Consider the following 13,954-nt stretch of genomic DNA (forward strand, 5'->3'; position numbering starts at 1 on the left):
TTTGAACAAGAGTGTCATGACGCTCTTTGATAGGCGCATAAATCAGTTTCAGAACACAGCAGCAATTAATGAAAAGTGTGAGTACCCTAAAATCACCACAATTACTCCCTCTACATGTCCTGACGTACCACTTGCATACCCAGAGATTAGCTCAGCACTGGTTTGATATCAGGTTGATGTACACAAACACTGTCGGTAATATTTAAGTATGCCCAAATATATTTAAACCATCTTGAACTCAAGAGATATGAATGTGATAAACATTCCCAATGTCATTTCGTCATGTTTGGAATATATGTAAATAATCCTGTAATTTGCATCTCTTTCAAACCCTTGAACCAGTTGAGACATGGTCGTTTTGTCTCCATTATTTCAGATATTGTATGAAATACACTTAAAATGCGTTCGTTCCGTTATTTTCAAGCACAGATATGAATATATATATATGTAAATACTTCTATTTATGACCTTACATTCCAAACATCGAATGATTAAAGACATTTCGACAATTCCAACCTTATTTCAAACACGCGGGAGAACATAGAAATACTCTATTTCGTGTAGTGTGATATATACACATATTCTCAGCATAGACACACGTGAAAACATGTAAATGAAACAAATTGATGTCATAAGTTGCTATTAAATAAAATAGACAATGATATAGTATTTTCAACTTGTGTCGTCTACAATGAAAGTCATCGAAGCGTTTCCTGAACCATCAGCAATATCTGTTTAAATTAGTTACTCTCATGCGACAGAAATTGACAACACAAGCTCACATTTGACTGCATTAAGTTTATTTTACAGCACTTCATCCTCTGGTGTAATAAAGGAATGGACTGACACATCTCCGCGGGCAAGACCCACAGCACTTGAATTTACCGCCGCAGTCAAAGTCCTTGTTGCACTGGTGTTGTTGCTTACAATAGCCCTGTCGGTATCCGTAGGGTGTTGCAATTGGAGGGCAGGTGCCTGGTTTGTCTATCGGAGGGGCCGGGGGAGTACATTCTCTGGGGCAGCCTCCGCAACACTTCTGGTCGCCATCACAGTCAGCGTCATTGGTGCATAGCGCTATACAGACACCGATTTGACCGGGCTTCGGCACTGGGCATGATCCTGGTTTATCTAAAACAGGAACGTTATCTAATGTGAAAACATTTGTCAAGAACGTAAAGCTATCACATGTAAATAAGGTTGGGTGTGGTATTTCTATCATTGGCCTGTATCCCTGTAAGGTATCCCGTACCCCAGAATATATTTTCAAAAAGTAATAATAACTCAAATCTAACATGATTTGGCAAGTCTATATTGCCTTCACCTAGAAATTGTTCTGGGTTCCTTGTGAATTTTATGTTTCCTTTGTGGATATATATTACTTTATTTCTGGGTCTACTGCTTCACTTTAGGCTTAATAGAATCATTGTCCTTCTGAGAGGGTACGTAAGTCCCAAAACAATTAACGTAAATTTAAACATACAATGTACTACTATTTCTAACCGCAGTATATATGTTATTTCAATTTATGGCTAGATTGTCAAAAATTGCTAACATCTGAAAGGAAGATGTAAATCCCGCTACGGTCCATGCAGGAAGCAAATGTACTGTAAGTCCTCCATGGTCACAGTATGGTGATCTACCTTCAGTTGTGGGCAATCTATAGCCTGTTCTATATTATTTTGTAATCTATAGTTAAAATGTCTTAGATTTAATTACTAGTTTCAAATTTATATCTGTGATAATCTAGTTGTTTTACTGTCCTTCGTTGACAGGATTTTAAAATTTACTTTCAACTGCCATAAATTTGATTTAGTCACGATATGGCTGAAATACTGCCGATGAGACTTAAAATCTTAACTCACTCTCTTTAGGCTTAAACTCCTAATGCGTCCATATAGGTGTTACAAACAAACTTTTCCATTTACTCACAGGTTGGTGGGATCTGAGAGAACATCCATAATTTGTTCAAGTTCAAATGTTTCTGTCCAGGTTCAGAAAACCCAGGATACTCTTTTCTGATCTTCTCTTTACTAGCAGTATATTTTTTAAGATTAAAGTGTCACACGCATAAGTACATTTTACTCACAATACATTATTCAACAATAAAATCGGTGCGTCGAGCCACACACTGGCTTATGAGACACTAAAAACAGATATACGATAATATTACTACTAATGATCCAAGGAATTCAGAGGATAGCTGATGTTAATTTCCAGTAACGGCAGCTCGTCACATGCATTTCGACTTTATTATACAGCAAGTGCATGGGATAAAAAATAAGTTCGTATTATCCGTCAGTTCGTTGTAAGTGTGTTCGTAATAAACGTAGTTTACGGCTTGTTATTTACAACACCCATCGCATTACTCACTTGTTGGAACACATCTCGGAATCCCCGAACATGGCGCCCTGGCACAATTAACTTTGCAGACAGTTCCTACTTTACAATGGACCGTCTATATGGACAGAAAAATAAAACATTTTTCTGTCATTTGATAGCAGTTGTTGAGTGACTGAGTATGGTTTTACGCCGCTTTTAGCAATATTCCAGCATTATCACGGCGGGGGAAACCAGAAATGGGCTTCACACATTGTACCCATGTGGGGAATTGAACCCGCATCTTCGGCGTGACGAGCAAACGCTTTAACCACTAGGCTACCCCACAGCCTCGCAGGTGTTGGAAATGGAAATTCAATATTGAACATTGTATTTCTGTTAGAAATCGGATTTAGTTTTTTACAAACACACACGCTATTTATAGTAAAACCGTACAGAAAACATTGTCATGTGACAAGACTGTCTTGAATCACAAATACAAATAATAACTGGAAACATTGCAAGATGTTTTCTTAGAAAGGGGTTCCATATATTGAATGATTGCCTGACGTTTGACGCTGCTTTCAACAGTATTTCAGTCACATCACGATGTGTCGACAACGTGTTATCGACGTGTTATGAAGACGTAAATGTATGGATCTTCTTGTCAACTTGTAGACATTAGCTTACAATAAACTAAGGTAATAACAAAGGGAATTTTACGACTTGAATGTACAGCAGATGGTAGCGACCAAAAACCAGTTCGTTATATCCGGTTCTTCTCTATGAGCGTGTTCGTCCTAAACGTAGTTTACCGCTTATGGGCTGTCAGATTCATACTCACGGCACAAGGATTTACTGGTTCTTTTGGAATGCTTGCGAAAACTACGGCAGCGAGCAACGGGATAGCCTGCGAAAAAATAGTGAATGGAATGGACACTACGGTTGTAACGATCTCAAAGGGTCACTAATTTGAGTTCGACATAACCGTAGTTCGTTATACGCATTTTGACTAAAATATACAAGTAGCTCGGACCCAATGAACAGTTCGTCATATCCGTCATTTCGTAACAAGCGTGTTCGTGAACGCTATAACCTCCCTACAACCCCCAATGATCATTAGATTCCCAGACAGGCCCTTCACAACTAGCTGTTTCACCTGTTGCTGTAATTATGGATTAAAACAAATATTACTAATGATTTGATTGATTCAATTTGCCGAGTTGAGTGTACGCTATGAAAACCTGTGAGGTAAATCATGAAATCTCAGATAACAAAAAAACGAAAGCAATTCTACATACCAATATGCAGCTAGGTCCGGCCATGTTGTTCCTTGCAGTTGATAGCCTACGTGTGGAGTTTGGGCGACTAATATAGCCCGTTACAGATCCTGTTTTGATGCATACGTCACTGAAAAAAACCCAGCCAATGAATGTTCATGCGGACATACACAATTTGAAAATGAAAATGTCTGATAGGGCTGGAGGGAATATATATCTCGTCAATCACGATGTCACACTTGTTGTTCTGGCATTAAAGCGTCTCGTCTTCACATTTCCTTACTTTTATATGGCGATCCAATCAACGTCCTTCTGTTCTTATGTAACATGGCTGTAACACCATAATAATGAATCACTATTTTACGCTGTACTCAGCAAATGCGTTTGTTATTATGTGCATCCGTCACGGTTTCGTGTTGCTTGTTGATTACTGCGGCACTCAGCAATATTCCAGCTATATGACGGCGAAGGAAAACCAACTTCTAATACAACTTCAAAAAATGCCTCTCTAAGAAGTATATGACAGCGGTTTGCAAATAGACGAGTCTGTACCAACAATCCAGCGATTGACATCATAAGCATGTCCGCAATAAACCAAGTCGGTATAGTCAGTCAAGACCACCGATCCTTTTAGTCGCCTCTTGTGACAAGCATCGGTTGCTGAAGACCATTTCTAACCCGGAAAATATTTCAGTCACAAAAACTTATAAAACGCTAAAACAAGTCATAATATGTAGGGGATATACATCATAACATACTTGAGAATATGAATATATGAATATATGTACACCTTTATACTCGCCTTGTGGAGATCGCCTTTCTTGAGTTACTTGTATGTAGCACCATCTACTGAAATGATTAAAAGAAAGAAAGAATATATGCAGATATCACATAGTTGTTTTCATTTTCCTTTCTTCTGCGCCAAAGTATATACATATATGTGCAGATATCACACAGTTGTTTTCATTTTCCTTTCTTCTGCGCCAAAGTATATATATATATATGCAGATATCACACAGTTGTTTTCATTTTTCCTTTCTTTTAATCATTTCAGTACATGGTGCTACATACAAGTAACTCAAGAAAGGCGATCTCCACTAGGCGAGTATAAAGGTGTACATATACAGTCAATACTTCGTCTTATCCGAGGTTCGGCTCAACAGCTCAAATGATCATAACATAATGTTAGAATACAGCAATGTAAATTCGTTTTCGTACATTTTACTTTCAGGCTGCATTCCACTTTGGCGCAAAACTTTAGATTGCTTTCAGTCCCAACATAGGCGATGTAAGGAGAAGAATTGTTAAAGAATGTGTAAATCTGACATAGTTTGTACAAATGTCAAGTTTAATGTCCTCCTGTTCCCTAAAGTCAGAAGGATTCGCTCTTTGCGTTTAGAGATTTTAGTCTCCCTATTTCAAAACTCCAGTGTACCACCCAAGTTTCATACTTCCAATCGATCCAAATCACTTTAGCTTATCAATAGTTGATTGTCTATCAAGATATTTTGCAAAATCGTCTTCAGCAAGGAGGAGTTGATAGGGAGACAGTATTCCTGTCTGCTTTTAAGGTTTTATATTTTGTATGACATAATCAATACCTATGTATCGATATCTACGTTTTCACTGAAGTTCAAGTCAAGTTTTCAGGTGTCAACAAGTTCAATTGTTTTGAAATATTATCAAATGCTTCTTAAAGTGATAGAGGGATAAAGTCACCAGGTTTATTTTGTTACGAGCGAAATATATAAATACAGTTGTCTTCCTGAATCTTACAAGGATGGATGAAGAGAGAAATTGTTTCTTTTCAACAGTTGAGTAACTTTTGTATCTTTGGCATACATGTAACAACACCCGTGTTGACAATAAGACTTAAAGTGTCATTTCAGAATGTACCTACTTTCCAAGATATTTCCATTAGAAAAAATGAAAACGTCCATTTATACCTGGTGTTTTGTTAATGTTCATACATTTTAAACTTTGTTTTTTATCAACGGTGATCGTGTTTCCTTTAGTGGCTAAACAAATTTGGTCTGTCAAGTTTGTGTGATGAATAATTACTTTCACTTATTATTTTCTCGCAGAAAGGTTCGCTTACTTGTTCAGGTAGAACGGTTTGTCCATCGATGTTCAATTTTCCTCATATGTTCGTATATTATGCTCAAGGTCTATTTTCTTCATTTCTGGCTTTCGAGACTTATGAAGAAAAAGATATGAATTTGCAACTGGTCAAGAAGTTTCTATGAAAGAGAAACACCACATTTTAGTCCCAGTTCAAATCTCCAGGTATTCTCTCTTTTTCTTTAATTTTTAGTGCATTTCTTGTTGGGATATTCTGGCTCTTTTTCTTCAAGTGTATCCTTTTCTATTTGGATACAGTCAATGTTAAGCAGTACATTAGTCCTAATCCTTCCTTTGCTCAGAGCATATGAGTAAATCAAAGTTATTACAAAATGCATGAGGTGGGGGTAGGGAGGGATGTTGTTCTCATGTGCGATCCATATCTGTTGGTTACAATAATACTAGTCTGGTTATTATGTATCACTGTCTGGAGCAGGCAAACCAGTGTTTCATATTAAGACGATCCACGCTGTCGGAGGTGACAAAGGATTCATTATTTATTTTATTATTATATTTTGAAGGAATTTAAGTATTTCCACACAACTACTAGCCACATAAAGAACCTGTGCACACAGAAAATTCCTTCAGACTTGGAATACAACACAGAAAAGACCAAATCATGTAGACACTTTATAAGCTGAAGTATCGGGCCTCAACAACATGTCAAAAGAACATGAACAATATCCGTAACGATGACGTTAGAAGTTCAACATTGAGTGGGGGGTCACACGTCGAAGTCACTAAGTCAATAACGGGTATGACCATCATGCGCGTGAAGCACAGCAGTGTATCGACGACGCATAGAGGCTACCAAATTTTCCAAATGAAGGCCTGGGGAATGGTTTGGGACGTGGTCACTGCCGTCTGGAACCTGAGTCACCCGAATCCATCTGTCCTGTCTTGGCGTCGTTACTCGGGGACGCCTAGAACGTGGGTGGCCGGCGACGTCATTACTGTTTCCATAACGCCTGACCAATGCAGATATCGTGTTAATGCTGCCACCTGTTCTTGGCTCATGCCTGCTCGAACCATTCCAATGGCTTCATGACGTTGAGCAGATGTTAATCTTGGCAGGATGTGCATGTGACTTCTCATGTGAATTTGTGAACGTTTGAATGACCAAAGATCAAGCTTTCGACAGTGACAGCAATTTCTGAGTTTCACATGTTGTGTGCAGCTGCACAGGCTGCACGTGCAGTAACACATTGCAAGTCCATAGGCCACCATCAATAAACACTAAGAACTGTGTGATGCAAGATGATTTTCAAAATTAATGGTCTACAGTGATTTTTTTTACCTTCCTGAAAACCGTCAAAATCAAGAATGACACCCCATGCACGTGTATGGGGCTACTGCGTTGTGCACGTGCATCCCATGCGTTATGTTTAGGGGTGGTGATAAAGGGAAATGGTGGTGCGTTCATAACATATCTGTCTTTGAAAAGTTTGTTAACTTCAATCCAAATTGAAAGTTCAGGTTCCCCTACTTTTTTAAAGAGTATATTTCCTGTACATGAAAGGCAGTAGAGTCTGTTAATAGATAAGAGTTCCAAAACCATTTCTATCTGTCTTTTTTACGTTCCCGACTTTATGATAAGCATGCATTTGATGTCTATAAGATGAAACCACTGGGCAGAAAATGCCTACTGGGAAAGGGCAGAAAGTTAATACTGATTTGTTTCGGTCTCCTGGTCGGGCCATTGTAAGCATACAGACCGCAGATGTTACTAAATCTGTCGCTCCAATAATTTGTCCTGTGGTTCGTTTCATACCATATACGAATTATAACACCAAATGTGAAAAAAAATATTCCAGAAAGACTCCTAGGATTGAATGACCGTAAAGAAAGTCCTCAAATGTGCTTATATGTAGACGTTCAACACTTTGATGAAACATTCATGCATCCAACGGTTATAGTCATTGCGAATGTGGGAATTCCAAGAAACGATCTTCACAATGTTGATAGGTGCAATCTACATTTCTTCCAATCGTAGGAAAACACAGAATTACTCGTGCTGTCAGTTTAAAACGTTAAAATGTCAAAGGTAATTTCATTTGTTTATTCCATACAAAATAACAATCAAACTTTTCAATGAATAGAAAAAAATGGTCCACCATGTGAAGTGTTTCTTTGATGAGGGTGACAAACATACCCCCAAGAGCATAAAATTCTTTTCCAGCTGTTCATCCTTTGGTGAAATATCGGAACGGAATAGCACATCTCCTTGGGCAAGACCCACAACACTTTGCGTTTCCATAGCAGTCAAAATCACTCCTGCATCGGTGTGGGAACGGGCAGTAACCCGGTTTGACTGTAGGAGGTGCTGGATCAGTACATTGTCGCGGGCACGACCCACAACACTTCTGGTTCCCAAAGCAATCAGCGTCATTGTTGCACGACACTACGCAAGCGCCAAGACCATCTTGTACTGGACATGATCCTGGTTTATCTGGAACAAACACAGTGGAGAATATAGGCTAGGAGTTATGACCAATTTCTTTGGACATTTTCGTCGTGAAGATTGAGGACAAAATTTGATAAAAATATCCAACAAATGTTCGATATTCACTTTTGATCAGTGCATTTAACAAACAAGAGCCACTAATTTTCATATACTCACTCATGGGAACACATCTTGCAACTGGTGGTGGACATGGAGGTATAAGACAGTAAATGGTCTGAACCTGGCACGCAGTTCCTGGACCACACAAGACTGCCTGCAAGTGAAAATATTAACCGTTGGATATGTTTCTTAAAGGGTTGTGTTTCCTTTAATAGGTGAAGCATATGGGTCTGATTAACCAATAAACTTAAAAATAGTGCAGTAAATATAGACAGAGCTGATCACACAGACATTACATTTCTAAGCGATTTAAAAGTATCTTTACTGGTTATTTTCTTTCAGTGGCGTCTTATCTTAATCAAAATAAAATATGGCTTGAAGTTTGATTATTTTCTTAATGACGTAACGTGAAAAATGAACCTTGTATCTTATTCCGTATTGCATACTGAAAAAAGTAAACATATCGCTAAATTCACGATAAGGAATCACATTCAGCTAATTATTCAGTTATATATCTGTGACGGCAGCCTGTAACATGTCGAGTCTGGACCCGACAACCCAATCATCGATATTGAAGGTAACGATCAACGCAGTCGAGATAAAATGACACGCAATTCACCAAGTCATTGAGCCTGAGCATCCAGGAAACTTAGTCGGCTCTGAAAACCAGCACACGATGGTCCTGTTTCAGTGAATGAGTGAGTGAGTTTAGTTTTACGCCGCTGTTTGCAATATTCCAGCACTATCACAACGGGATACACCAGAAATTGGCTTCACACACTGTACCCATCTGGGTAATCGAACCCGGGTCTTCAGCGTGACGAGCGAAACTTTAATCACTAGGCTACCCACCGCCCCGGTCCGGTTTTAACAGAACCCTAGTGGCCTTATTAACTTCTACAAGTATACTACGTGTCATTAATAAGGGTCAAATGATATATAGTACATTAAAAAAAGTTTCTCAGAAATAATAGAACTAAGAGTGTCATTATAATGTTTAATGTGTTGACAAACGTGACACATCGTGACATACAAACAAAAGGTTCAAGCAGCACTAGAAAACATCAGTTGTATAGACCAACCCCCCAAAATAATGACAAACATGAAGCACTCGGCAATCAATATCTTGTGTACCCTCCTCGCGCGTCCAAGACACATGTGCACCTTGTTCTTATGCTCTTTATCAAGTTTATAAAGAAAGCTTGCGGAATCGCATTCCATTTCTCTACTAGAGCTCTGCGGTGTCTTTGGAGATGCACTGGTGCTGGGGAACGCGTGTACAGTCGGCCGAGTTCATCCCAGGCGTGCTCAATTTGGTTGAGGTCTGGCGAGCATGGTGGCCGCTCCATCCGCTCTACGCCCTGCTGTCTAAGGAATTCCGTGACAATGCTGGCGCTATGAGGCCTAGCGTTGTCGTCTTGCAGTAAAGAGGGTCGACCATAAAAACCATGCATAGCTTGCAGGAATGGTACTGCTATAGAAGCCAGAATCCCGTTCCGCATTGGCTTGAAATCTCTGCAAAAGCCTACCAATAGCACTATGACTCACATTAAAGCGGACAGCAACCTGCCGCTGAGTTCGACAAGATTCCAAAAGGCCTATAGCCTAACCCCTTTCGACAAGTGTCAAAAACGTATCATTGTAAGCTGCGATTTCAAACAGGTACCTGAACAGTGAACGACAGTGAACAAACATCAATGCATGTGTATTGTCCTCCATTTTCCATGGATAGAGCGACTTGCACGTGCAAATCATTGACATTAAGTGGCAGGTGGAAGTCCATATTGACAATTTGAATTAAAAATGTTCCATTTGTAACAGAATATATCGGACATTAAAGAACGTAATAATGACATTTCAACGTACTGATGTGTTTTTCCATACTGTTAAGAAAGTTTGTAAAACATTCCGTTGCATATATTTCAAACAATAACGAAGATTTTACAACTTTTAAGAGATAGTGTTACCAATAGCTTGACCCTTCATTAATGACGCCGAGAATAGTTTATGTACAGTCTAAGTGATACGTACGGCACAAGAAGTAGGTGGTTGTGAAGGAAGCATTGAGGAAACCAGTGTAGCGAGCAACGGAATTGCCTGCAAATATAAAGTAAGTTAATATGGATGAGTGAGTGGTGAGTAGGTGGATGGGTGGGTGGGCGGGTGGTGAGTGGGTGGTTGGTTGGTTGGTTGGGTGGTTGTTGTTTAACGCCGTACGCAGCAATATTCCAGCTATATGGCGGTGGTCTGTAAATAATCAAGTCTGGACCAGACAATCCAATGATCAACAACATGAGCATCGATCTACGCATGTGTCAACCATGTCAGCGAAGCCTGACCACCCAATCCCGTTAGCCGCCTCTGACGACAAGCATAGGTTACTGAAGACCAATTCTAACCCGATCTTCACGGATCGGCTGGATGAGTGAGTGAGTGGGTGAGCGAGCTGCTGGGCGGGAGGGCAAGCAAGCGGTTGACTTTCAGTGTTTCAATAAAATAAGTACTCTCTAGCTTTAAATAATAATAATAATAAATTAATGAGGCCCATGTTTAACACATGTCACATGAATTACAAAGATTACAAGAATATTTCTTTGGAAAAAAAAGAAAGAAAAAGAAGAAATTACTGGCCATCAAGGAGGGTCCGACAGGTAGCAACAAAAACATCTAAAACAAAAGCATACCTACATCACCATATGCCATAATAAAAAGAATCAATGCAAGTAGAACCTACCAAGAGTGAGCTAGGTCCTGCCATGCTGAATCTTGTAGCTGATGAACTAAAATAAATGAGGATCGATACTGCAACCTTATATACTCTGTCACGAGCCCTGTCAACGCGTCACCATTCATTTAAAGGACTCAATCAAACGTAATGCGGAAATGACAATGAGGACGTTTTTTCTAAGGCCCGCCGGGTATTAACAGCATAAGGTTTGGCAGTCACACGAACATATATCACATACCCAAAACAATTAGAAGACAAAATAACAAGTCATAACGCATTTGTATTGCGCTGTATTTTGGAGATGGTTACTTTGCTGTACTTATCTTTTTTCTTTTGTTTATTTGGTTGCTGGTGTTTTAGTTTTATGTCTTATTGGTCTGTACAGTTACAGTTTTTCATTGGGACACAGGTTGAAATTGGTGCGGAAAGATGCTAAAGAAAGTGTATTACACTATGTTCTTTCCGAAATAGTGAGTGAGTCAGTTTAGTTTTAAGCCGCACTCAGAAATATTCCAGCTATATGACGGCGGTGTGTAAATAATCGAGTCTGGACCAGACAATCCATGGATCAACAACATGAGCGATCTACGCATGTGTCAACATCGATCTTGACCAATTGGGATACGATGACATGTGTCAGCCATAGGTCAGCGAATTCTGACCATCCGATCGGCCGTTAGTCGCCTGAGCGAGCTACGACAAGCAAGCGGTTTACCGAAGATCAAACTCTCTAGCTTTAAATAATAATAATAATAAATTAATGAGGCCCATGTTTAACACATGTCACATGAATTACAAAGATTACAAGAATATTTCTTTGGAAAAAAGAAAGAAAAAAGAAGAAATTACTGGCCATCAAGGAGGGTCCGACAGGTAGCAACAAAAACATCTAAAACAAAAGCATACCTACATCACCATATGCCATAATAAAAAGAATCAATGCAAGTAGAACCTACCAAGAGTGAGCTAGGTCCTGCCATGCTGAATCTTGTAGCTGATGAACTAAAATAAATGAGGATCGATACTGCAACCTTATATACTCTGTCACGAGCCCTGTCAACGCGTCACCATTCATTTAAAGGACTCAATCAAACGTAATGCGGAAATGACAATGAGGACGTTTTTTCTAAGGCCCGCCGGGTATTAACAGCATAAGGTTTGGCAGTCACACGAACATATATCACATACCCAAAACAATTAGAAGACAAAATAACAAGTCATAACGCATTTGTATTGCGCTGTATTTTGGAGATGGTTACTGTGCTGTACTTATCTTTTTTCTTTTGTTTATTTGGTTGCTGGTGTTTTAGTTTTATGTCTTATTGGTCTGTACAGTTACAGTTTTCATTGGGACACAGGTTGAAATTGTTCGGAAAGATGCTAAAGAAAGTGTATTACACTATGTTCTTTCCGAAATAGTGAGTGAGTCAGTTTAGTTTTAAGCCGCACTCAGAAATAGTCCAGCTATATGACGGCGGTGTGTAAATAATCGAGTCTGGACCAGACAATCCATGGATCAACAGCTTGAACATCGATCTTCGCAATTGGGATACGATGACATGTGTCAGCCCAGTCAGCGAGCTTGACCACCCGATCCCGTTAGTCGCCTCTTACGACAAGCATGGGTTACCGAAGATCAATTCCATGAATTCTAACCCGGACCTTTACGGGTTAATAAATGTCACACGTCAGAAAACATAATTTGTTTGGATGGTTTGTTGCTTAACGCCACACTCAGCAACATTTCAGCTATATGGCGGCGGTCTGTAAATAACGGAGTCTGGACCAGACAACACAGTTATCAACAACATGAACATCGATCTAATGCAGTTGGGATACGATGACATGTGTCAACCAAGTCAGCGGGCCTGGCATGCATGGGTTACTGAAAATCCGTTATAACCTAGTCATTCTCGTTTATATTTTCTAATACCCGTGTAAATCCGGGTTAGACTTGGTCTTCTGTAAATACAGACTGTTGCCATATAGCTGGGAAAAACTAAACTCACTCACTCGTCAAGGTGTCCACTCAGCGATTACCTTGATCTCTACGAACGTAGAAAGGAAATTGGACACTCGAAATCAGTGAGAATGTGTGTAATTAACGCCCTTGTAAAACAAGCAAATGATTTCAATATTTAGAGAAAATTATATGATAAAATCTACATTGTGCACAGCAGCTTAACTTTTACTTGATGATCGACCCCTTCCCATTGAACATAAAACAGCCCAAGATCTATAGGTAGTTGACTAGTGTGGACACAGCTAGTGTTTACGAGAACGCCCAAACAGGCGAGCTGCATACCTGAACAGCGAATATTAAATTACCAACGAATGCTCCTGAGAGCTCGAGGGAGAAGACAAAAATCAACAAGTTGTTTGTCAAATGTGTGCTTTTTTATTTTATCCGATTTATATTAATAAATGACGTTGTTCATGACAAGTGACAGTTTGGAATTGATTTATAATCCAATTTCTCTTCATACTTTCATATTTATCATTGTCAACGTTATGACTTCAATATGTTTCATAAGTAAGCTTGACATAAAAGTACATCAGTTAGTTCAGTGTTGACGACTGAACTTGATGACTCTAGAACACCTGCCCCTATCACAGATGTGCGTATGACAGTAGTACGTTCGCCTATCACAGATGTACGTCTGATAGAAACACGTTTGCCAGTCACAGATACACATGTGACAGAACAGCCCGCGGCAACTTCCAGTCAGCCACAGAGTGATGTGTGTGGTATTTTGATTCACAAAATCTACAAGAGGGATCATCTATTCATCTATTCCTAAACAGCGTGATGGTTATGACCATGTTATTACGCATGTTTGAGATGAGTGGGTAAAGGTTTTTGTTTTTGTTTTGTTAAATTTTGATGATTTTAACGAAGTTAATATGATCAATTTTTCTCGTTATCATTTTCAACATAAATATGGG

At 39.3% G+C, this 13,954-nt stretch overlaps 2 protein-coding genes across 2 annotated transcripts; both read right to left on the reverse strand.

Annotated features, from left to right (window-relative positions):
- Window positions 1–778: 778 nt before the first annotated feature.
- LOC124263315 (perlwapin-like) lies at window positions 779–3,720 on the reverse strand. Its single transcript, XM_046697899.1, has 4 exons — window positions 3,618–3,720; window positions 3,161–3,226; window positions 2,371–2,455; window positions 779–1,128 (listed from the first exon to the last, which is right to left on the reverse strand). The coding sequence occupies exons 1-4, from the start codon at window positions 3,639–3,641 to the stop codon at window positions 815–817; spliced, it is 489 nt and encodes a 162-aa protein (XP_046553855.1). The 5' UTR covers window positions 3,642–3,720; the 3' UTR covers window positions 779–814.
- Window positions 3,721–7,751: 4,031 nt separating this feature from the next.
- On the reverse strand, window positions 7,752–10,372 carry LOC124263316 (perlwapin-like). The gene is made up of 3 exons (XM_046697900.1): window positions 10,312–10,372; window positions 8,338–8,434; window positions 7,752–8,166 (listed from the first exon to the last, which is right to left on the reverse strand). The coding sequence occupies exons 1-3, from the start codon at window positions 10,342–10,344 to the stop codon at window positions 7,901–7,903; spliced, it is 396 nt and encodes a 131-aa protein (XP_046553856.1). The 5' UTR covers window positions 10,345–10,372; the 3' UTR covers window positions 7,752–7,900.
- Between the last annotated feature and the right edge of the window lie 3,582 nt (window positions 10,373–13,954).

Source organism: Haliotis rubra, unplaced genomic scaffold (genome assembly GCF_003918875.1).
Source record: "Haliotis rubra isolate DU_JTF1 unplaced genomic scaffold, ASM391887v1 Scf88, whole genome shotgun sequence".
NCBI lineage: Eukaryota > Metazoa > Mollusca > Gastropoda > Lepetellida > Haliotidae > Haliotis > Haliotis rubra.